Source organism: Peromyscus maniculatus, chromosome 17, assembly GCF_049852395.1.
Source record: "Peromyscus maniculatus bairdii isolate BWxNUB_F1_BW_parent chromosome 17, HU_Pman_BW_mat_3.1, whole genome shotgun sequence".
Lineage (NCBI taxonomy): Eukaryota > Metazoa > Chordata > Mammalia > Rodentia > Cricetidae > Peromyscus > Peromyscus maniculatus.
The window spans coordinates 59,869,533-59,895,318 of record NC_134868.1 but is presented as its reverse complement, the minus strand read 5'-3'; the positions used below and the strand labels follow the sequence as shown (position 1 = coordinate 59,895,318).

Below are 25,786 nucleotides of genomic sequence, written 5' to 3'. Positions count from 1 at the left end.
GGCTAGAATCCTGGGTGGTATCAACAGGACAAAGTGGAGCTTGCAAGACAGTTCAGTGGGTAAAGACACCCACAGGCAAGTCTGGCAAACCGAGTTCTATCCCTGGGCCCTACAGGGTGGAAGGAGAGAACTTGACTCCTGAAAGTTGTCTATGGCATACACATCACACACACACACACACACACACACACACACACACACACACACACACACACACACACACACACAATTTAATACAGAACAAAGGGGAGCGGGAGGTAAGCTGCAGCTGTGATGTGACCAGCAGCTTCAAGCTCCTGCTCTGACCTTCCTGCCGTGGCCGACTGGACCCTCAGACTGTGAAAGAAAATAAACACTTCCTCCCTTGAGTCGATTTTGTCAGTTTATGACTAAGGGGGCATTTTCGGTTTAGAACAAAAGTTTTAAAATCAAAAGGCATCCAAGTGGGGCCCAAGGGTGGTGTTATACACCTTTAATCTCAGCAACCGAGAGGCAAAGTCAAGCGGGATCTCTATGAGGCCAGCATGGTCTACAGAGTAAGTTCCAGGACAGCCAGGGCTAGGTAGAGAGAAACGCTGTCTCAAAAACAACCAACCACACAAAAGCCCAAACAACACACATACACACACACACACACACACACACACACACACACACACACACACACACACACACACACACTGCTTAGGCTGGTTTCAAGCTAAACTGGTTATGTATGCAGAAAAACATCCTCCAATCCGTATTCATTTCATAAATAATGTATTTTATTTTATTGCATATGGCTATTAAGGAGGGCATCCATGGTCAATACAGACTAAATACAGCACATTAATCTACTCCAGTTTATTCTCGTCTTCAGCGGCATCACGTGACCCCTATATACAGCATGTACAGCGGAAGACGGCAGGGTGGGCAGGCCTCTTGTGGAAACACAATAGCGAGAAATATATTTAACATCTTGGTAATCCTGAAACAACATGTACCCAAAGAAAACACTGTTTAATAACTGTTAAAAGTTTATATAGCAAAAAATAGTTTAAATTTAAGATTAAGTCAGGCAAAATGTACAAAGACCCAGTACACAGCACGAAGTGTGGCCGACGTAACACTCACACATTTTGGTTCCATTCTGTAAACTAAACTGAGGATGTAAATATTGCATATGCCTGCTCTTCTTGAAATGTACAGGATGAGGGGAACTTAGTGTATTCTTGTTTAGCTCATTCTGGCCGCAGCAGGGACGTGTGCCATCGGTGACCGTGCCGAACACGGAGGGCGCGTCACATCTGCTTAAGTGTGCTGTCGTCGTCGTCGGCTGATGGGCCCTCCTGTCCCCGGGGGTGGGGGAGGGGGGGGTTTAGTTACGAAGCAAACACGGGGCGGGTCCCTAGACCCCACACGCGTTCCAAGTTTCAGGGGATTCTCGAGCATCCCGATAAAGCACAGCACACACCCAAACGGACCTTCACTGGAGCGCTTCACCCCGTGCACTGCTGTGGTGTGTGTGTAACTACAGGAAGGTAAACCTTGAGAATGCGTGAGGGGTGCGGGCCAATTTACATTCAACTTTGTCTTGCAATCCAGCCCTCTTCTACAAGCCCGGCACAGAAGCGGGGAGACAGCTGCACTGCTGTTAAATACATTTTTAAGACATGGAAGTTTTTGGTCGTCCTCTAAAAAGCCTCTTCCTACCACTGTATTATTCTATAGTGATATATATCTATATACTTATATATATATATATATATATTCTCCCAAACAAAAACAAAATGACAATAAAAAAAAATCAAACCAGCAACTCACATTTCCAAGAATTAGTGTAGCCTCTACAGGACTATGAAGGAGACAGGCACTGGGGGGCGGGGGTGTGTGGGGGGCGGGGGAGGCAGGGTCTCCAGCCCTGTGATGGAGCAGCAAGGTGACAGATATTCTGATGGCAAGCTCAGCCCTTCGAGATGACACACAAAACAACTCCACAACACTGACATTTTCAGAACACTGAAAACAGAACCAGGGTAGTCTTTGTCAAGAACTGCTGACAGGCGTGTAGGGAGAGAGGCGGGATTTCCTCTTCTGCCATTAACAGGACAACGGCTGGAATGCCTTCCCCTCCTGTTCAGGGCAGCCTTGTTGATCCAACAAAGCAACGTTATGTCAGAGATAATATCTTTAAAAAAAAAAAACAAAATTTGCCAAACCCAAACCAGCCTTGAGCTTTGAGCATGCCTACATTGAGTTTTTGGTTCAATGAATTCGAGCTAAGGTTCAGTCAGGAGGCTTGCGGGCAGGAGAAAAGGCTTTTACCATCTGAAGAGAGAAGAGTCAGGAAACCCATTAAAGGGACAGAGATCTACCCCTCCCTACCCCTACCCCCAAAGACGGCTGACGATTTCCAGAAGGAGGCTGCTCCAGTCACATTCAGGAATTACTAGGATTAATCCGTCTTCGAGTCCAATCCCACGGAGAATTAACTGTCAGTCCCACACCGGGCTCTGTGCATAAGTAAACATTTGCAGGTACCTGGACTGGAATCCACACCCACTTATCAGAGAGACGGAGGTCAGCATGTGACACACTGGGGCAGAGCTGCCCTGAACCCTGCCAAACAATTGGGCTTCACCTTGAACTGAGGTAGGACTGTGGTAGTTTTGACCATAAGCCAGTAAATACCAGATTTGACCACTTTCATGGGTATTGTAGCATCTCCTTGCATGCTGAGGGATTAATCCACTTTGCCAAAATGAAAGTAACAGAGGACTGACAAGGACGGCCAGGATCAACGAGGGCCAATGGAAACGTCCAATCTCCTGGAGTGTACTCCATCAACTCATCTGTTCACAAACAAAACAAAACGCAACACAAACGGTGTGATGGCGACGAGTGCCCCGTGTGGGAACAGGCGAGAGGGGGGGCCTTGCCTCTTGGTTCCTTATCTAACACAATTCACAGAAGTCTCAAAATGTAGAGTTGCTCCCGTTGAAAGGAAAGTGAGCAGCGTCGGTTGGAAACATGCTAAGCATCTCCTTCAAATGGATTCGGAGTTCCGTGTGGTGGGGATGGAGCCGGCAGCATTTCACTCTGAAAAAAAAGATCAGATAACTGGTGAGCCATGCTCCAGGGACCACAGCAAGCCCAGAGCTCCCCCAAACCCATGGACCTGAATTTGGGATTTGGGCCTCTCCCCAGAAATGAGGCACTAGGGAGATGCAAATTCAAGATGGCCGTCCTGGAGATGGGGCAGCAGGGTGCACTCAAATCCATCTGCACATAGGTGAGGAACGTGTCCCGTCCCGTCCCCGACGCTTTCCCAAGAAGTCACAGGGGATGGGCAGGGTTCTGGCCTTCAGGACAAGCTTCTGTGCTGGGGGGACCGGCCTGCCTCCCCAGGCACTGGGGATGAATGACAGCCACCGCACACCTCACTGATCTGCGGAGGGGCTGTACCACCACTGTCAACCTCTGACTCCTCCAGGGAAGAAGGGCTGCCTGGAGTCCACTCTTCTGCCCCAGGAAACTGCCTGTTATCTCCCCTCTTGTTAACAAGACCCAGACTTGGGCAGGGTGATACAATGTACGGAACTTATCTGCTGTGAGGTCAAACACTCCTACAGTCTACAGATGGTTGCAATACTAATACAGGGACCTCTCCCCTTTAATCCCAGCACTTGGGAGGCAGAGGGAGGAGGATCTCTGTGAGTTCGAGGTCAGCCTGGGCTACCCAGTGAGCTCCAGACCAGCCATGGCTACTCAGAGAAACCCTGTCTCGACAAAACCACACCCTAAACCTGAAAGTTCTCACAGCCACATGCCTGCTGCCACACGGCTCTCAGCACCTCTTAGCCTGTACACATTGTACCAAGCACCAAGCACCAACTCTCCTGCTGAGCTGGGCGGCAGGAAGACTATCATGGGGTCATGTGACCAGCTGCACCTGTTTTCCCCTCCCATGGAGGGGCAGCATACCTCTACCACCAGACTCCACTCTTAAGTGTGTAAAGTCCCTGTTTACCTTTGTGTGTGTGTGTGTGTGTGTGTGTGTGTGTGTGTGTGTGTGTACACGTATACACTTATGCTCTTTCGTCAATGAACTGCATAACTTGGAAAACTGATGTCACATCATGATGACCCTGTCTTTTTATCTTAAAAGTTCCTTGGCTTTTAAAATAAACTGACATACTAACTTTACATTGTAGCAGGAATCTTAAAAGTTCTTATTAATGAAATCAAACCTGAGCCAGGTATTGGAGTAAGCTGGAAGATCAGAGAGACAGAACAAGCCACAGCTAAGCTCACCTGGCCAACTTCTCAGCCGATCCTGTTTCCTCAGACTGGAAGCCTCTGTGTCCTCATATCCCAATGGCTCTCAGCTGAACTGAGCTGCTCAAAACCTAAAAGCTTAACCAGCCAAAATGCTTCTAGTTTCTGGTCTTCACGCCTTATATACCTTTCTGTGTTCTACCACCACTCCCTGGGATTAAAGGCTCGCTTTTTGAGATTAAAGGCGTGAGTCACCATGCTTGGCTGTATCCTTGAACAGATGGATTTCTGCTTCTAGAATGCTAGGATTAAAGGCGTGTGCTATCACTGCCTATCTTAAGTATCTAGTGGCTTTTCTGTTCTCTGACCCCAGATAAGTTTACTAAGATACACAATATTTTGGGGAACACAATACCACCACACTACATCACTCTTGATGATAGCAACAAGGCTACACCAGGTCTTAAACTGGTCAGACCTTTTCTCTCTTAGCTCTAATATCATCATACAGCCAGGCACACCAACATTCCAACATCGAATGGAATTCTAATCTTTGACTCTTGAACCTCATTCTCTACTGAGAGAGAATGAGTGTGCGTGTGAGTGTGTTCTTGAGTTCACAGGCCTGACTCAGCAGGAAGGACATTTGCAGTGTGCCCTGAAGCTGAAAAGAAGCCCCTAAGGAACACCCAGCACAAATAAGAATGTGTGGCTACTCTCCAGGAAAACACAGATCTGGGCAGACAGAGGAAACACCCCAACTCTTCTACCTCCCCTGAGAACGTGACACTTGGAGGCTGTGCAAATCATGGTTGTTTGTTTTGTAAGCTTTACATTCTTTCAACAATTAGGAGATACACATTATGCAAATGAAGTCGACAGACACTGAATTCAGTATTTCTTCCTAAGGAAAATGTCGGACATCTAGGTCCTGTCTTGACCATTGATCACTGTGATTTTTTTCACCCCAAGAGACTCCAGGGTACGGTGGCACCTGGCTGCTGGCACACCTTAACAAGCAGGGCCTAAGTTTCACAACAAAATGACAGCATCTTGTCACTCAGGTGACCCTCACCTAATGAAACTCCTCCAGGAAAACACCAATCAAGTTCACTGATTTCTACACAACACTTGGGGAGAGGAAGCTGAACCCACGCTCTTGGAAGGAGCTCTGGGAGTCCCTCCATGTCTCCGCTACAACACGGGTGTGTTCAAGGGCCAGTGAGGGCTGCACTTTCTTAGGGATGCCATGTGGCCGAGACATCCAACCCCAAGCATCAGGTCTTCGGGAGCACATATCAAGTCAAACAGTATTTAAAGACAAAGATTGAGCTGAGAAGCAGGAAGAATCTCGTTCGCCATGCACGGTCCTTTCAGCATGATTCTTTTTGAATTCTATCCTCAAGTACGGTCTCTTCATGAAAAAACAGCATTCTTTCGGGGGGATGAACGAGTGCCCAGCACATGCGCAACAGGACAGGGAAATCAGCACCACAGCCAGCTCTGAGACCGGTGTGCTCAGGATGGGCGCATCCCACGATTTCTCTCTCACACACACACCAGGGCAGTACAAGGTGATGGAATTTGTCTGCTGTGAGGTCAAACACTCCTACAGCCTACAAATGATCCTAATACTAGTATGGGGACCTCAGGACTCCTTGAGGATCATGGGACTTCAACTTGAGTGTGTCTACACACTAACAGAGAACCACAGTTACCAACAGCTCCTTAAGACAAGTCTTCAGGTGGCCACAGTGCTGACAGAGACAGTGTGAGAGACCTGGGGAACCTCTATGAATGTCAACAGGATGAGACATCAGAAGCCACCCTGGGGGTGGGGGGAGCTGCAGAAACAGGGAACCAAGGGGACTCTGGGAGCTTCACTGGACCTACAGTTGTAGAAATGTAACTACATTTGTTTCTGCTGTGGACTATTTAACTGTGTAAAGGTGTGTCACATTTGTTTAATGATATAAGGATGTACTTAACTATGTAAAGATGTGTTTAACTATGTAAAGATGTGTTGCTGTTTCACCTTGCCTGCCTAAGGCACCTGATTGGTCTAAGAAAAAGCTGATCTGCCAATAGCTGGGCAGGAGAGGACTAGGCTGAACCAGCAGGCAGAGAAAATGAGGAGGAAAAAGAATCTAGAAAAGAAGAGAGAGGAAGGAGGAGAGAATGAGGGAGAAAGAGAAGGACATGCCTCAAAGCCAGGCGGCTGCCAGTCAGTAATGAAAGCAGGACGTACAGAAGGAAAGAAAGGTAAAAAGTCCCGAGGTAAAATGTACACGAAGAGAAACAGGATAATTTAAGTTATAAGAGACAGCAAGAAATAGAAGCTAAGATAAGGCCAAGTGTTCATAACTACCCCCACTCCAAGGAGCCCTAAAACTGGAAGTACCACTGAAGAGGGAGGTAGAGAAAGGAACTTCCACTTGTCTATCCTTATGAAAAGAAGGCCTAAGACTGAAGCTGGCTATCTTTACATCAACGTCCAAAACACCTTTCTCCAGTGTGAGCAGGTGGCAAAATCTATGTTGCCCATGCTGGCCAGAGCCCTGGCCTACCATAGCCAGGATAATGTATGCCTGAGGAGGGCCACATTCAAGAGGCTGGCCTAGGCCTGGGGGTTAGACACCTAAGGTCAGGCCTCTGCCCTCACCAACCCTTTCCAGTCCATCAGGAGAGGAACCATAGCTGGGAACTGACCCGGGTGGAAAGTAGGATGTGTGCCCTCTGCGTGTGAACCAGGATGCGTGTGCCCCACGCCTTTCTGTTTACTTTGGGCTGGTTCACGTAGAATACAAGGAAGGAAAGTATTTTCTAACCCTGCTAATCTGACATCCCCAACCTTAAATATTTATAGTTCCTAAGGACAAGATGCCAGTATACATTTATTTATTCATTACCTATGTCAAACCCACTGGAAGCAACACAAGGATGATTAATTTATGGTCACTCTGCTCTGCATGTGCCTTCAGAAAGGAGAGACTTGGCGCTGCCCAGTCCCAGTGGTAAAACAAAGACCCGGGAAGATCCTGCACTGCACACAGGACAGACCCACAAACCCCTGTCCGGAGCTTGGCGGTAGCTCATACTGAGACCGGAGTCACAGGATTTGAAATCTCCTTGCAATTCTACACCCAAATCCATAAGATCTGAGACGAACCCTGCAAAGCAGCAAGTGCCTGGAGCCACGAAAAGCAGACAGGTAGCAACAATGAAAGCCATTAGCAAAGCAACTTCCGTCTGTTTGCTCTGCCACAGAGACCAACTATGCTTCACCTTCCCTCAGCTGTCACCGATGACTTATGTCACTGATATGCACCACGTGGGACACAGTCCCCGAGGACGAGCCTTCAGGTCACCTTTTCCCAGGGCAGAAAGAATTCAATGAGCCCCAGTGGCTCCACCTCCAAAGACTCTGCTCAGATCTCAAGAGAAGAGCAGACGGCGGGAGGAGAGAGGACAGGGGACTGAGGTCAAGACAGAGGACAGACACACTGCTGAAGGACCAGGGAGAAGGTCTTCACAGTTTGTGGGACAAGTAACAAAACAAGGAAGTCCCACTCCACTACCCAGCTGAGCACCAACCCCAGAGTCTGTTAGCAAGAAATAAGACAGACACAGGGGCGCCTGAGTCAGGTGGACTTCTGCTGGGATGTCTCCTGAGACGCTGGGTTTCTGCACGTTTGACATCAAGGCCTTTCACACGTCAATGTTCAAGATCCCAGGCATATACCTGGGTCAGGACAGCTCTGCCCTGGGGAGCTGAGGCTCTGTCTCCAGACCTCTGCAAGCCGTTCTCTCCCACGAAGAGCCACACACAGACCCTCACTTGGAGCCCCAGGGAGGCTCTGCGCACTACAGAGTAGAGCAGGTGTGGACTCCTAACCTATTCAGGGTTCCGGGTCACTACTGCTATTTAGATGAATATTGATTTGCATGACAAAAGAAAACCGGAGGCCACGTATTTTATGTTTCTAGTAGCAAACCAAATTAAGGAAGAAATGAGCCCTTTGGTGAGGTCCCATATCCTTCAAGCCCATCTCAATGCCCAGCTTAGGCTTTTTATTTAAACACAGAACTAGTTGGGAAAACAGGCCTTTCAGTTGGAAGAGAAATTCCTAGAAAAATATGCCTGATAATTTAGTATCTTCTTACTTTGCTAAGAGCATTAAAAAAAAAAAAAAAGTCAGGTTGGGTGTGATAACAAAGCCGCCAGAGATTCTAAGAAAAGCAAACGGTTACTTAACCTTTCATCTAAATTGGAAAAAATCATTTACAAGGAAAACATGGATGATTAAGCTCCCTGTGACGACCTGCTTGAGAGAGTCGGACTTTTCTTTCACGTGAGCTCTCACTTCCACCGACAATTAAAATCCTTTCATTCTGAGTGCTTGTTATTAAACAAACTCCCTACCTTCGAGCTGGAACTTGCTAATGGAACAATCCATCCCAGACGGGAGATGAAGCCGCGTAGCTTTCTCAAGACTGGAACCATCTCCCCTTTACGCAGCTTTAATCCTTCAAGGAAGACAGCCTCTTAATGGCCCAGCCACGGCGTGCTCAGAGGCCCCCCAGCCTGTGAAGTACCCCACTTTAAACTTTCTCTACACACCCAAAGCTTCGCCCATGGGAACCTGCCAGCTCAGCCTCGGCGGCTTTTACAAGCTAAGGTTTCAATGGCTGTTTCCTAATGTGGGCATCGCGAGCTTCTCCCCGACAGGAAGCCTCAGCTGCCGGCAGGTGCAGATCCAACGTCACAGGGCCAAGCTGTTTTCATGTTCCGGCCCAGGGCCCTGGGAGTCCAGAGTCTTCTATATCCTAGGGGACCCTTTCTCTCAAACTAGGACACTCTAACCCCGGCTAAAACCAGAGGGAGACGTCAGAGTGATGAGGCCTCCCGAGTGAGCCAGGGACAACTTCTCCCCAATGTTTGTCAAACGGGAGGCCCCTCTGGCCCCCCCAGGACAGATGTTGGGGGCCCAGCGGGAGTGAGGGAAGAAGAAGAGTCCACTCAAGCCCCGTCTCCTCTTCTGCCCTGAACCATTTGTTGGGTTGTGTTTTGTAAGAAAGGAGGCTTAAGGCAGGATGCTATGGGGCACGCTTACAGAGTAGAAAGGTTACCAGAAGTGGATTAACCAGTTCCCCGCTGTCACCTCCTCTAGTTACATTTTGGTAGCAAGGAGCAGCTAAAGGTTACTTGTTTGAAAACAGAAACAATACTCCCTAACAGAGCTGTCCCACGCTGTGGACTCCAAAGAGCCAGCTGCCCTATGCATTGGCTTCCTTGTGTCTGTCCCTCTTCCCTCTCCACACTTAACCCAGCCCCATGACAACCAGGTTCATGGAGCTCTCTGCTCTTTGTACATTTAACCTGGATTTTTTTTTTTAAAAGATTCTATGTATGAGATCGGGCAAATTTTTTTCATTGGCTTTTTATAGAACTCTCTTCAAGGGACATTAAATACCATACTAGTATCTGATCCTATGTAATGAGTAAGACTAGGTGATATACACATGCCCTGAGAAACCAGCCTGCTTGCTAGACTGCATGTGACCATGTCCTTCTGGCCTTCATGTCCTCTGCCCTCAGGACAATGTTCCTTAGTCAAGCTAAGTTCAACTAACAACAACAGACACCCTTACAGCTTACGCCACTTCCCGGAGCAGAAAAGATAAACACAACCTCCAAAGGGAAACCTGAAGGTGGTGTCTCAGATACCTAGGAAGGGGAATACTCTCCATCTCACAAAGGATGGTGGTGCGCAGCAGGGGCCGGCCGAATCTCTGTAAATAAAGTCTTACGGGATCACAGCCACTGTCACTCACCTAGCACAGCTGGGTAGCTATGACAACCAAGCATGAACCTTCACTGTCCAATCCCTCACAGAACCAGTCCGCCAACCCTTCAAAGGCACATGAACCCACCAGCCTTTAACAAGGAACGCCAAGAGGAGACACAGGCAGGTTCGTCCAAACATCACCACACATTTTCCACCTGTGTGTTACACCTGAGACTAACCGATGCCTCTGGAAATTATCTGCAAGCTTACGCTCCTCAGAAATGCAACACTGTCTGCTAAAGGCCAAGCGATCCTCTTACGGACCCTGCGAGTCATAAGACCAGTGTGAAGCCAGCGCTCTCTAGACCCAGCCTCTCTGGCTTCTTACAGCACAGCCAGGCACACATTCCATCTGGTCACCTCCAAACGCAAGCTTGGGGGAAACTCAGCTTCGCAAAGAGAAACCGACACCGACCCCACCTGCAACTCATCATCAAGCCAAAGCTCTCTTAGGTCGCTTGAAAATGTGATGCCAAGGGCTATACTTCCATAGCTGGTGCATGAACTAGCATTAAAATGGCAGGTATCTTCTAAGGACACCTTTTTCAGATGCAGCACATTTTTGTATGATGCTTACACAGATGTAAAAACTATGCTTTATGTACACTATAAAAATGCTTACAATTGGAGTTATAAAACCTATTTTTTTCCTGTCAAATTATGGAGAAGTAGAATAAATATTCAGAGCAGATTCATGTACTCTCCTTCAACTGATAGCCAATCCGCTTGGGAGATACGAGGGCTCATACTGATTGTCGAGAAGGAATTTCTAGATTGGGTTAACAGAGCTGGGAAGACCCACCCACCCACCCAGAAGCCCACACAGCTTTCCCTGGTTCAATGGGATGTATGCTTGGGAGGCACGAGGTTACAATAGCCAGAGTTAGACTCAAGGTGGACCACGGCCACCATCAACCAGGTGATTTCTCAGCTAGGTCAACCACACCTACTCCTGAAGATAGGGATATTCTCTCCCTACCTCAGCTCCCCGCCAACCCCTGTATCACAGTGAAACTATCAAAGGAGATTGTATATAGAAACCATAATGACTACAAACAAAACATACATGAATACTGATTTTCTACATCAAGGAGCACATGCTTTCTCATGTGACTCACACTCTGGGGCCAGACTCCTTCACATTAGTCATGAAGGCATGCAGCCACATGCCATGTTGTGAACTACAAAGACTTCTTCAGACCCTGAGGCCCTGAGCTTGCTGAGGAAGGCTGGCTCTTCTGGCTGTTGGGAGAGTCACAGGAGTCGGGCAAAGGGGACCTGCTGTCACAGCCCCATCCCCCTAAGATGCTTCCAGGAACAATGCAAACAGGGACCACTGGGAAGCACCTGGAACTAGGCAGGCAAGCAGGTCCTCGCAAAAGGAGAACCAGCTCAGTTGACAGCGTGAACCACCGTGGTGGGAAGGGGAACTCCTGCTGGAGGTGACTCCAGCCCACTGAAAGCTAAGGGCCTCAGAAGGCCAAGGGGTCTCTGCCTCCCTGCTCTACACAAACCCTGACAGACAGAACCAAGTCCAAACCTACTGTATACCACCATGTGGCACAGCACCCAGCCACCACAGCAGCTGCCCTTCCCTGCCTCCCTCTAGCCCCCGCTGGCCCACGGTTCAGCCAACGCCACACGATCCACGGGACTCCTCAGGCAGTGCACTGCTCTAGCAGCCAAAGGCCAGCATGCTCATAAGGTGACCCAAGCCTGCCAGTCCGTATGGACCACACTTCCAGAGAGACAACTTCAGCCCAGGCCACCCACATTAGGGCACTAAGGCCCAGGGTCAGAGAGACAGGGTCAAGGCTCCTGGAGACAGAGGATGAAAAGCTGGGCTGCGGGTACAGACAAAGCCAACCCTCCTGGATAGCTAGATAGACCTCAAACAAGGACATGCCACCTGCTCCTGTCGTTCGGGCCCAGCAGGCACTCCCGTCCTATGCACTCCAGTCTCCTGCCAACCCCCCCTGCACCAGCTGGAAGGGGCCACTCAAGAGAAGGAAACCCAGCAGCATCCAGGCACGGCCCCTCAGAATGCAGGTCTGCAGGGAGGCGGCCCCCCATCTCTGAACGATGAAAGGATGCTGGAGGGTTGGGGACGAAGATGTGCCCCAGAGTGAGAATGCCTCTCTGTGAGGAGAGTGCCCTCGGGAACACCAGCTTATACACTGATCTGCCTACGAGGAATTTTCTATGTGTATACACTTGTGAAATCCCGTTTACATGAACCATGGTAAAGAATTTTTCCCCTCGATTTCCCTTGGAAAGCAGCAAGTCATGCCTTGGCTTCCAGGAGGATAACAAACTGTGGAGGTAAACAGAGGATGAGCCTCATGCCTAGCCTGCCAAGGCGGACAGTGCTCTGAGGCACTGTCTCTGCAATAACTCGTTAAAATGGAATTCAGCAAAGTGAGGCTGAACCACTCCCAAACACCAGCAAGTTTTTAAAACCACGCGTGCTGTTGGCCGGACCCATCCATTATGCACGTTCCGCACACCAACAGGCCGGAAGAACTCCAAGCTCACGCTGGCCATCCTCCGCTCCACACTCACAGCAAGGCAAGCCAGGTCTCCACGTCCAGAATAGCATCCCACGTGACCACCAGAGCCTCCCATACCCACTGGGTGCCGCAGTCCGAAGCAGCTCCACTTCTGACCTCGTCACACAAAACCAGCTTCTCAGTGGCGCTCCTTAACCCACCACTGTGGTGGACCCCGCCTGACGCTCCTGCTTTATTGGTACACTTTTAAAATCTAGCGGGGTCATCTCAATCTACTTCTAAGATTCCTCACCCCACGTCACTATTTCTCCATCTGCCAGGGCCAGGCAGCCAAGATCCTGAGCAGGGGTGAGGGTAGGGCAGTGGCCCAGGGTGGCCTACTCCAGGGGAGAAGAGAGGATCCCCCTGCCTCTCTGACAACTAAGAAGGCAGAGGACAACAGGGTCACCGCAGTGACAGGTGGTTTTCCCCGGCGTGTGCTCAATTACAGCGAGGCACAGGGCCGCGCTCAGGGAATCCACACACGCCATACTTGGAAAAGTCTTCTATGCTTGTGATAGCAAGAGCTCTCACAGCACGCCGGAAGATGGAAATGGAGTCCCCAGTCCTCACGACCAACTTCATAATTAAATACAGCTAGAAGCTACTTTAGCAAAAAAGTGTTTCCTTCTCATATAAGCCTACAAAGTAACTAAAAACAGGACAAAAGCCTGATATGTTAACTGTGTGCGTGTGTGCGTGCGTGCATGTGTGTGTGTGTGTGTGTGTCTCATTTTGGCTCAGAGTCCAGCCTCGTTCTGCCTAATCTACCCCACCCCCCTCTGACGCTGAAGGAACAGAGATAAGCTGCTGTTGTAGACTTTCAGCCACTTGTGATTCCAGGAACAGCAGAGACTCCCGAGGCAGCGCCCCCACCCCCACGAGGGCAATCACCTATGAACACGCGGGCAGCCCACCCCGCCGGAGCCAGCTGTCCCCCCAGGCAGGAAGTACTTCTCTGGACCATCCTGGAGAATCAGAACTGAGATAAGGATGACACAGCTCGGCAGGGGCTGCTTAATTACACAAGACCCCTGACCCTAGCCCTAATCCTTCCTCTATTTAAACCCAACACACAAGTCGGTGCCCCAAGATGGACCCGTGGTCACAAGATGCGTGGAACCATTCCTCATTCCTCCTCCATTGACGGAGCACGTGTCTCTTTGCCTCTTTAATTGATTTACAGAGACAGTGGCTGGGACTGGTCTGTTAGGGCAGCCAGAGTCCATCTTCTGTCCTAAACATTCTGTCTAGAGAGTGCTCCACAGACCCATGAAGGCTGAGACGGTCAGCTTTGAACCCGACCCTCCCTTGAACCTTGGAGAAGCTGCCTTGGTTCTGGTTTGCTTGTCCTGTGGAAGTCTCCTTCCATCAGCCCGCTCTGGGCACACGCTGCTCATGATGGCAGGCTCCTGGCCCAGGGCTGCCCTCAGCTAGTGAGAAGGAATCCTCTTCTAGGATGAAGCCAGCATATAAGCAAGATAATCACCTAGGGCACTAGGCCTTCCAAGGCGCTCCTCCAGTTCTAACTCTGAGCATCTAATGAATTCTTGGTGTATTCTGCCTAAGTATTCTTTCATAACCACACCACCTCCGAAGGGGGCAGCTTGTGTCCAATTCAATTTGAATGAAACCCATTTGTCATCCTGTAAAAATCTAGCTAAATGATTTTCCCCGCAACTTTTTTTTTTAAGGACCTTAAGAACATTAAGACCCCATGGAATACTTGGTCCCAAAAAAGATAACCACCTCAGCAACAGATGATTAGCCCCTAACTGGTTGGTCCTGAGGCTAATTCTGAATTGGTGTTTCCAAATCTACTCATCATTAGCTGAGTTAATGACTCATCTCTTTGGAAGCTGCTAACGGGCTGTGAGAGGTATATGATATTCCAGGGACAGGACACAGAGGCTGAGACTATGAACCCAGCCTGCATCACTGGTCAGCAGGGCTGATTCTGTCCTGAAGAGCGAAGGCTTCAGGGTTGCCAGGTCGCCTCAGCCTTCATGTTGAACTAGCCTAGAAACATTTCTTTTTAACAACATCCCCCCCCCCCCCCCCGCCCCGGCCCCCGTCTGTTGTGTGAGCAATCTTCTCACTAGGCACTTTGCTTTTCTCCCTCAAATGCATCCCTGTCTCGACCCAAGCAGTTCGCTGAACGGGCCGCAACAGCAGGGGGCTGGTGGGATCTGCTGCGCATGCTCAGCTGCTCTGTCATCCACCGGAGCAGGCTGACCCCAGGAGAGACTTGAGCACAGTGCTCAGGAGTGCACCCAAGGCGTGCCAGCCTCTGGACCACCTTCTCAATGCTCTCCTGGTGGTACGTCGTAACCGCTCTACCCTAGCTCAATCTGATCTTGAATCGCTGTTGAGCAGTGGCTGCCACTCCGGCTCTGTGTCCTCAGATGCTCTCCTGGAGCCCGCCCCACATCCCCTACTGTTCCCACACTGAGCTGAAGGGGCTCAATGTACGTGGATGCTAAATTTTGTATCAAGTGCTATGTCCGTGCCCTGTGTTCTTTACTAAAACTTAAAAACTGCTGGAGGAATAGAAATGTTTCACTCAGGGGAGATCCGGGAAGCATGGCTGGACCTTGAGAAGTTACCACCAGGTGTTAAGCTCACAAATCCATGGACAAAAGAGGGCTCATTAAAAAAAGGGGGGGCGGGTTGGAAATTAACACCAAAGTTCTTCAAATTAACAGGTGGAAACTGGCTTAAAAAAAAATCTAAAAAGTGAGAGGACTTTCCCACAACGTCCATCCTTCCATTCTTCTTCCTGAACTGTTCCCACTTTACTCTGAAATTTTAAGGAGGGAAGTGAGAGGGAAAAGGAGAGATTAACTCACTACCACAGAAACAGGAAACAGAAGTCAGCCGGGAAATTCTGAGGCAGCGTGGTTTTTGTGCTTCCCAAGCTGAGAACCCAACATAAAGAGCCTGGGCTACGGCCACAGGAGCCAACACTGCTCCGTCCTTTTGTCCTCGTGACTTTGGACAGGTCGCTTGACTCTCTGACCACCAGGCTCTGTAATTCCATCAAAAACTGAGATGGGATGGAGAGATGGCTCAGCTCTTAAGAGCATTGGCTGCTCCTTCAGAAGACCTGGGTTGGATTCCCAGCACCCACACAGTGGCTCACAACCCTCTGTAACTCCAGTTCCATGGGATCGGATGCTCTCTTCTGGCCTCCGGCAGGCGCACGCGCGCGCGCGCGCACACACACACACACACACACACACACACACACACACGGTGCACAGACATAAACAGACGTAAATACAGGCAAAACACCCACACACATAGAAGCGGATTCTGCATATATCATAAGATGCATGAATGTCACATGACATTATACTTACAGAAATAAAAACACCATATAAAGGTTTGAATTTCGCCCACTGTGCCCTGTGAAGTTACCGTTCAGTACTGCTCAGAATACGTTTCTTTTTCATCACACCCAATGGGCAGAATTCTTTCAGCATCATATTGTGTTTACCACGTTTCTGGATTGTTAATAGTACACTTTGGTCCCTGAAGATGGCCTGAGTTAAGTCCACAGAATGAGTAGAGAAATCTTGTGTCATAGTAATAAATATTAAAACACTACACTGTGACCACAGGGAAAAAGCAGAGTCACCCCAATGCCAACATAAGGCTTTTGAAGCGATAGTGAAAATGGTATTCCAGGATGAACTATAGAGCTTACATTTATGCTTTGAAAAAGACCCCAAGCTTAAATACCATGATAAATCACTAGGAATTATACCAACTCTCTATAGAGTAAAACAATAGAGGATCAATATTCTTGAGGTGACTGTATAAAGATTTGAATGTCCTCAGAAAAGACAGATGCATTCAAGTCTCAATTAGGAAGAAAGAAAGAAAAAAAAAGAACTATGGGTTTTGGGGGGAAAAAAACGTATGGGAACATAGATACCAGCTCTAAACAAGTGTTTCTAGAAAACCTGGTGCTTTTTAAAATAAATATTAAAAGACTTGGTACTTAAAGTTCATGTAAAGGTTTATCTTTAAGATATATTGTAGATCCAAACGTTTGACCCAATTTCAGTAAATGCACAAGAAGAAATATTTTGCAAATGTCATTGCATAAATACCACGCAAGAAAGTGGGACAGTGTTTAAATCATTTGCCTGCTCTTTTTTAGCACGTCTTTGGACAAATAACTATGACTGTGTAAAACTCAGTATGTTTTCTAGTTTAGCAGAAAAAGAAATTGCAATTATTAAATGGACTGCTTTATCATCCATACACAGCCTGTATATTTTAACCCAACTCTATTTCGGCATTCTAACACAATGAATTCAATTAAGACTGCCAAGCCCAGAAGTGTCTGGCACATTCTGTACCCAGCAAGCAGCTCCTGGTGTGCAGCTTGCTTCCCTGTCTATTCCAACTTTCTTCTGCATGTGTTACTTCAGGGCACCCTCCGTATGAGCCTAGGAAACTACCCACAAAAGACCAGTGGCCGCCACTGACCCCAGCATCCCCTACCAGCCCCTTCCAGAAACACACTGGCATCGACCCTCCCGGTGCCACCCACCTCAACTAAACCCTTCAACTGCGCCCCTTCCCCCTGCAGCCTTGACTGATAAATTCAGACCAGTGAAAATAAAGAGTATTCTGTTTAGATTTGGAAAGCACTGCTGCCGTAAAACCCAGAGCCGGATAAGGAACACAACCTCTGCAGCAGGTCAGTACTAAAATGGCAACAGTAAAACGCTTGGCACATCTTGCAGGAAAACATACACTTTTTGTGCTGGTCTAGGGGGACTGAAGAGACTCCACCCCTACCACAGTTCTCCAGGCAAAGAGGCTGCATCTGGAGCTGAGCTCCCCTCCGAGTCAAAGGGGCCCCCACCCTAACTGGCAATGCAGATAGAAGAATAAAGTTACATTTTCCCTTAAGTTCCCAAGGTGAGCGGAAAACATTCAGTTCTGTAGTATCCAATGCCCCCTCCCAAAACCAAATAAAAAGCGGGCTGTCTTGCCAAATCTGATAGTGAAGTTACCTAGCTCTCAGAATATGCTTCCAGAGAAAGATGTTAACAGGAATCTAACAGAACGCCTTTATGCCCAGCTGCGGCTATGAAAATTGCTCTTTTGGGGGTGAAGAGCAAAGAATCCAGCATGTTCCTACCCTACAGACGGACAGCACAGTACTGAAATCAAAACTTCAGGAGTGACCCCCAAGTTAAGTCAACAAACAGAACTGAATCCCTGCTGAACTCCGGCTAATTAAACATCTAAAGTTTGTGGGCCTGGCTGTTAGTTAGAGCTTCCAGCATGAAGAGTCAGTTTTTAAAATGTATATTCTAATTACACATCCTCATCTTGTCAACAGCTTTTAATACCTGAGCACATCACAGACAGGAATGTAAAGTGCGCTTTGAAGCCAGGGCAGACAGCAGGCCTGTTTTTCCTAATTGTTCTGCTACTATGTAATTGGAATCTCTACATTGTTACTTTCATTTTCCCCCCTTTCTGGAACAAATCTTGGTGGGTTTTTTTTGTTTGTTTTTGTTTTTTGCTGTTCTCCTCTCACACTGCTCTAAGGCTGAGCTACCACCTGGCTTTACAGAATTCTTAAAGAACCAAGGTGGGTTTCTCAGAGCCCCAAGCACAGCCAACCATGCGTCAGGGACGGTAAGCATTTAAGAAGGCTTTGTCTCCACTCCCAGACTACTGAGTTTGGGTTTTCTTTATTAAGTTTTAATTCAAGAGCACTCGTTTCCAAAAGTCCCTTCGCGGTGGCGGCGGCCCACATTCCTGACCAGACAGAACTGCTGTTTTCCTCACGCTGCTCCCTCTGGAAGGGCCGAGGACACTCTTCTTCTCATGTCTATGTGACCCAGCAGGGGAAGGGCCGGAATCAACTGTTCTGTAGACAACACAGCCAGAAGCGCGGGTACGGCTCTCCGAGGAGATTAGCAACCAGAACCCCGGCTTCCTCCCTCCACCCTCCTTCCCTCTCACTCTCTAAAGGCTTTTCTCTCAATAAAGGAAGCAGAACTGGCCACGTGACTTTCATTCACCCAAGCCAGAGTGTTTTCCTTAGCACTTCAGCTGCCTGGTCCCTAGGAAGTGAGAGCACCCTGCATAGCACCTACTTCATCCCCCAGGCACTAGGTCTAGAAGGCACCCACCAAGGCTTGCAAAGCTCCTGTGCCGGCTGACTCCGGGGATCAAACACTTCCAAAGGCGGAACTTTCTAGACTAAATCAAGACACACACACACACACACACACACACACACACACACACACACACACACCCTGCCCCAGCTCCTTTGGAAACACCTCATTTATCTGACAACCTTGTTAGAGAAGGATGTGTGGATAGTCTTTTGAGCAAACAGAACTAAATATAGATGCTTTCCACAGTACTTATCTATCCAATCAGCCTCTTTACCACCAGAAACTAAAGGAATGAAAATCCCTCTATGGAGGAAAACTGACATTTGAAGGAGCACACCAATCTATAATCCTATTGTCAATAATGTGCATACTTTTATAAGAAGTTTTAAAACACAGTTAATCCAATTAATTTCCAGTTCCCAAACAAGATAATTCTGACAGATTAATCAAACTACACACATATACACATACCTGGGGTTTACCAGCTTCTTAATAAGGAGTGTTTAAAACCCACCCCCATTCCCAATTCAACTGCAATCGACTATGGAATACTGCCAGGACTTTATGTCTGAATTACTTAGGTACTACATACTACCCGGGGTGAGCTAAATTATTCCGTGTCTGTGTAACTAATGGGGTCTGTCCAGGAGAGTATGAGTGAGCAGCTTGGGGCAGAAGCACAGGGCACTGCTAAGAGCCTGGGCACAGCTTGGTAAGCGGCAAGGACATTCTGCAGTTGAGTGTCACACTCCTGCTTCTAGCCTGGCTTCTACAAATCAAGGGCTCAGCTCTGTGAGGGAAGAGTGCTCATGCACGCCCCCCCCCACACACGCTGCTCTCTGTTCAAGTCAATTTGCTAGAAATCTAATTTGGCATACATGCCTCCCTTTGAACATGTGGCTTTGGCACAATAGATGAATTGTAGTTATCTCTTCTTCCTGTAAAATACCCCTTTTCAGAAAGGAGTTTAGCATAATATCCACAGAATTCAGAATAACAGTAACCAAGATGTCTCCTGTAGGAAGAACTGTTTGGATTTCACATGTGCGAATCCTGCAGGCTGACAGGAATTTTATCCTGGTGGGAAACCCTAGGCAGGGCTAGATGAACCAGGTGTCTAAACAAATTTAACCCCTGCGGATCAGCATTCTTTCTAATTTGCCAGTGAATCCTTTTTTGAATGTAATGACTGTACCACAGGCTTCAGGCTTCAAAGTGTAGACTTCAGTCTGGGTTTTCCCAGAGGAGGAGACCACCCACTCAACCCCAACTGCCTGTTTACCCACCCCTCCACCAGGGACATGGACGTTGCTCAGTAAGTGTGTGGCGGGTGTGTGTGTGTGTGTGTGTGTGTGTGTGTGTGTGTGTGTGTGTAGGGGGATGTAGTGGTGTGTGGGGGCTGACAGACTCTCCCCATTCAGTCACACCCTGCCGTGTTTAGATGGTCTGTGGCTGTTGATTCTTAACTGCCCAGCATTGGAAATTTTGTACTATTTAATAAAGCTTTGACAAAATGACCTTCACCTGAGCGACTGACCATGGAGGAGACAATGTGCCAACTTCTAGTTGATTTAATTAGATGTTGAAGCGCTGTACTACTGGTAATTCCTGGAGACTCCTCTTCCTCTGCTCCAGTTTTAATTATAATAATAAAAGAATGAGTTTTTCATCCATTACCTTAGAATAACGGCATTTTCCCCAAGCTATAAGCCTGAAGCCTATGAATTAACAGCCCCCAAAATACTAGAAAACACAGTCTGAATATAGATAACATTCCATTGCTCCGGTTACTCTAAGAACTGAAAATGTACAGGTCTCTGTGAAACAGACCACCACCTTGCTTCCAAATCACACCAACTGGCTCCACCGTGGCCCCCAGCCTGTTCTGCCAGCAACCCCATATAGAAACACAGTACTGCAGCCCCCGACTCCTCTTACATTCCAGCCTTTCTGACACACAGAAGGCTTTGCCAGGTGCACAGCAAGCCCATTTCTGTGCTGGGGGATATTTGATAATCGGGGAAGAGACTGTGCTAGGCATCCTCCAGTCCCACTGTTTCTGGAAAAGACCTGCACTTCAATCCCTGATCCTGAAACATGGCTGAGTGTTACCGCCTGGGGTGCTCTGAGAAGCCCAGCCCATCCTGTGCCTATGCCAACCCTATTCCTTGTTCCACCCAGCCCACGAGGGCCTTCCAGTGGCTCCCGAGTTCCCAAACCTCCCTAGGGATTTACATCAACAGCTCCAGCATTACCTGGGGACTTATTAACAACGCCATTTTGCCAGGTCCTGGACCTACAGCACCAGAAATCCTGGGAGGTTTACTTGCCTAGTACCCACAGACAGGAAACCCTCCAGGAAACTCCCAGTGATGCTCAGGTGAGAACAGCTGCCATCAGGCTATGTAAGCCAAGCCACACTACTACCATTTCCCTTATGAGAACCATGGTGCCTCTGATGGACAAGCTTGTCCCAGTCTACAATGTGAACTTGAAATGACAGGTGGCTCCTATGAGCAGCCACCAAGACTCATGCTTACTTCCTGAGGGACTCTTGGATATGTTTCAATAAACCTTAGAGCTGGGCAGCAGTGACCTGGGGCCCAGTCACTCACACACAGAGACAGTAAGTAGCTGGAGCCTCTCAGCACCAACTGTGAAGATCTAAACAACTTTCCTCTGGAGTGGACACTCTGTAGAAACCCCACCCAGCCAGCAGATGGGAAGGGCAGGACCACACAGACCCAGGCAAGAGATGGCTGGCCCGAAAAACAAGGTCAAAGTCTCCTGCCCACAGGGAGGCATTAACTCTAACTCAAAACCCAAGTCAATGTTCCTGACGAGCTCTTTGAAGAAAGACAACAATAACATGGCAGCCGAGGAACCACTGGGGTAGAGTGACATCCAAAGCCACCCAATACTCCACCCTCCCTCCCAGCCTCAAGGTCAAAGGACCTCACCTTTCACGACTGTGGCTTCCTTCAAGTGATGGGACAAGAAGTCGATGCTTGCGTAGGTGCTGGCTGAGGGCAAGGCTCCAGTGCCTGGGCCCCCACACACCCCGCTGGCGCCAGTGCTTCCGACGGAGCTGAGGAGCCCCCCAAGGCTACGGGTCCGGCCCCAGGAGCTCTTGTCTCCTGGCTGTGGATGCTGCGGCTGAGACGGCGACAAGGACCCCGGCTCATCACTCACGTCAATGGCGATATAGTTGAGGCCGTTCTGGAAACCCACGGAGGTCTCTCTGCGCATGGGAGAACTGCTGCCTCCGGGGCAGCCAATCAAAGCTCCGGGCTGGCCCGGGTTCCACGGCCTAGCCTGCGGTGCCGGTGGCACAGCTGGCGAGGGCTGTGCCTGTCCCGGGGATGTGGGTGGCTCATCGCTTCCTCCCAGGATGCCACTGCCGCCTTCGCTGCTTTTCCTGAGAGAGACGTTTTCCACCGAGGCCGAATTGTGGCGCTTGGAGTTGTGGGCGAAGGACGGGGACACAGGGGTGACGGTGGTGGTAGAGGAGAAGGTCTCTGAACTGTGGCGACGTCTCCCGCCCTGTGGGTCCGCACGGATGACCTTGGCACCCCGGTGGGGATCAGGGGGCTGGCTGACTTGAAGAAAGGCCTCTACCCCAGACACCTGATCCATGAGACTTAGGCGCTTCAAGCCCGATGTGGGACTGGCCACTCGGGCACCTTCGGGCTTTGGGGGTGCCGCAATAGGTTGTGGCGGGGTGGCAGCCACACCAAAGGCCATCTCGGTATAGTCACCATTATCCCCAGGCTCCGAGGACGATGAGGGGCCAGCAGCAGCGGGGCCCTGGGAAGTGGCAGCGGGTGCTGGAGGCAGGCGGTAGAGCTCTCCCGGGGCGGGTGGCAGAGGCTGCTGCAGGGAAGAGGGGGAGGCCGAAGGGCGAGGGGGCAGTGGTGGGTATGGGGATGAGACCTCTGGGGAGAGAAGGCCATCCATGGAGCCCACTGTGTCCCCACTATGGGTGCCAGGCTTAGGGGACTTGGGAGAACTGAAGTCCAAGTTCATATAGTCGGAGAGCGGGGAGCGCTGGCGGCTATCACTGCTAGTGCCCGGGGTACCCGAACCCAGGGACGAGGCAGGGCTACTGGCTGAAAGCAGCGAGGAGGACGAAGCCGCTGAGGCCAGCAGAGGCGGGGCAGGCGGGGACAGACGGGTGCCCGCCTCCCCGAAGTCAATGTTGATGTACTCGCCAGGGCTCTTGGGCTCTGTGGGTAGAGGGTACTCTTGCATGCTAGGAAGGGTCTGCAGTCCCTCCAGAGATAAGCGCGTGGGTCTTACTGCCCGACAGCGCTGGCCCAGGAAGCCCTCAGGGCGGCCACCGCTACCACTCGGCCTCATGGGGGAAGGCACTGCTGAGTGATGAGGCTGGGTATGGCCACCCCCAGCTGCCCCAAAGGCGCCGGCCAACTGGGAGGTCCCTGGGGTGGCCTGGGGTTCCAGCCTCTCCTCTTCCAAGATTCGCCCAACAGGGGAGCTCATGAGCACATACTGGTCACTGTCCCCACTGCAAGAATAGGGGGCCTTGTAAGAGCGGGGCAGAGAGCTGTAGCAGTGGCCAGGGACACCTTTGAGGCCCTCGCCACCTCCGCGCAAAGCCGCTGAGAAGAAGTCAGGTGGCGTGCCCGCGGCAGCACCAGCCTCGCTGGGGGACATATTGAGGTAGTCCCCGTTGGGGAGCAGCTTTGGGTCTGCGTTCTCCATGGACAGCTTGGAGCCACACCACATGCGCATGTAGCCGCTATCTTCTGGGGAGCTCTCCGCTGGGGAGTTGGCTTTGTAGTTGTTGCCCCCGTTCACTGGGAAGGTCCTCCCTGGTCCTGAAGGGGGCGCTGGCCCTGCTGCTCCTGAGGGCGGCAAGGCTGCCGCCGCTGACCTGGGCTGCAGGATCTGCTTGGGGGCAGATACACTGGTGGGGCTCATGGGCATGTAATCATCACTCTTGCGGCTACTGGGGCCACCACTCCTGAGGGCCGCCCCAGGGGTCATGGGCATGTAGCCATCATCTGCCCCCAGGTTACTGCTGGAACTCTTGTGAGAGCCAATCTCAATGTCTCCATAGTCCTCTGGGTAAGGGTGGTAGGCCATTTTGGGAGAGGATGCCGGGAAAGATGGGCAGAGGCGACCTGAACTCCCAGAGAAGGTGGCCCGCATGAGAGTATACTCATCCAGGGAGGCAGAGGAAGGCTGGGGTACTGGCCTCTGCCGGGCAGGTGTAGTCAGGGAGTAAGTCCTCTTCCTCAGTCCTCTGTCCAGGTCCTGGGCCCCATCCCCAGAGACCCTACGGTAAGGGCGGCCGCAGTGGCTCAGGGGTCTATCCATGCTCATGTACCCATAGAACTCGCCCCCACTGCCATCCCTAGCTGGCGGGGTCTCCGCGATTGACTCGGGCGTGTTGCTCCTGTGGCTACTGAAGGCTCTCAGGTCGCCAGGGCTGGAGCCATACTCGTCAAGGGACATGAAACCCGGGTCACTGGGGGAGCCGGACGCGGAGGCACTGCCGCTGGACGGACGCTGGCCTTGGGGGTGGTGCAGCGGATGAGGCAGATGCGGGTGGGGGCCGGGGGGGAGCGGGTAGGAGCCCGAGCCGTGCCCACTGCTGGAGGACAGGCTGCCGGGGCTGGTGGCTGCAGGCGGCGAGTGCGCCACGGGCATGGACATGGAGCGGCTGTGTTGCAGGGCGCCCCCTGCCGGCGCCAGCGTGACTTTGCTCGGCCGGCCTCCGCAGCCGGCGCTCAGGGTGTGCGAGCGGCTCAGGGGCGCGCGCACCGGCCCGGGACTCAGGGGGCTCCCGGCCACCGACATCGGTCTGCCTCCCGCCGTCCCGGCCGCGGCCGCCGCGCCGCCGTCGCCCTCACTGGCCGTACGGACCCGACACGAGGTGCACTTGGCTGCTGGCGGGGTGGCCGCCAGGCTGTCGGTGCGCGAGCGGCGCACCAGGCCGGTCTGGCTAGGGGGTAGGTTGACCAGGTGATGGTGGCGGCGCGCGCCCGGCACGCTGATGGGGTGCGTGGCCGACGACCCGGACGACTGACTCTTGCTGCGAGGCCGGAACTCAAAGAGCTCCTTGAGCGCCTTCATGGCCTCCAGGATGGTCTCATGGATGTTCTGCGCCACCACCGAGTCGTCGGCTTGCATCCACAGCTCGCCGGGGCCGGTGACGGCCGAGCGGCCCACCTCGATGAAGAAGAAGCTGTCCGAGTGGCCGCAGCGGCGGATGTTCATAAGCTGCAGCGTCACCGACGGCTGCTCGCAATTGAGCTTCACGAAGCCGATGGTGCGCGCAGACAGGCATAGGCGGTATACACCCGTCAGGTTTTTGCTCTGGCCCAGACCCTTGGGCTTCAGGTTCACCTGCCACACCTCGCGGTAGACTGCCGTGGCGGGCGTTATGAGCCCGTAGTCATCGGAGCCAGCGGCGCCCGCCGAGCCGCCCAGGACGCCTGGGAGAGAGGCGCTGCAGGACCCGCCGGTGGCCGCGATGCCCGAGCCCCCATCGCCAGAGCGACCCTCGCTGACCAAGTCGGTGAGCGCGCGGTACCAGCCCTCCTGCTCCTGCTCGTTTTCCGCCGCCACGGCGAAGTACTCGTCCTTGGTGTAGAGGGCGATCAGGTACTTGTGCTTGGCGTCCGCGCGCTTGTTGATGTTCAGGCAGCAGTCGAGCGCGATCACTCGCTTCGGCGCGCCCGCCTTGCTCCTCCACTTCTTCTCGCTCTCGTAGTACTCCAGCCGCGGCGGCAGCGGTGGCGACCCCCCGGCCGCGGCTGCCTCGTCGCCGCCCGTGCCGGGGCCGCGCAGCACGAAGAAGCGCTTGTGGCCGTGCTTCTGCTTGCGCAGGTAGCCGCACTTGCGCACGCTGTGGTTGTTGTTGTTGTTGTTGTTGTTGTTGAGGTTCGGGCCGTCCCCGCCCGCTGGCGCGGGGGGCCCAGGCAGGGGCGCGCTAGCCATCGCCGCT

The 25,786-nt window shown here is 51.2% G+C and overlaps 1 protein-coding gene across 1 annotated transcript; it reads right to left on the bottom strand.

Annotated features, from left to right (window-relative positions):
* Window positions 1–742: 742 nt before the first annotated feature.
* On the bottom strand, window positions 743–25,779 carry Irs2 (insulin receptor substrate 2). The gene is made up of 2 exons (XM_006981333.3): window positions 21,774–25,779; window positions 743–3,078 (listed from the first exon to the last, which is right to left on the bottom strand). Exons 1-2 carry the CDS (start codon window positions 25,777–25,779, stop codon window positions 3,074–3,076), a joined length of 4,011 nt encoding a protein of 1,336 aa, XP_006981395.2. The 3' UTR covers window positions 743–3,073.
* Between the last annotated feature and the right edge of the window lie 7 nt (window positions 25,780–25,786).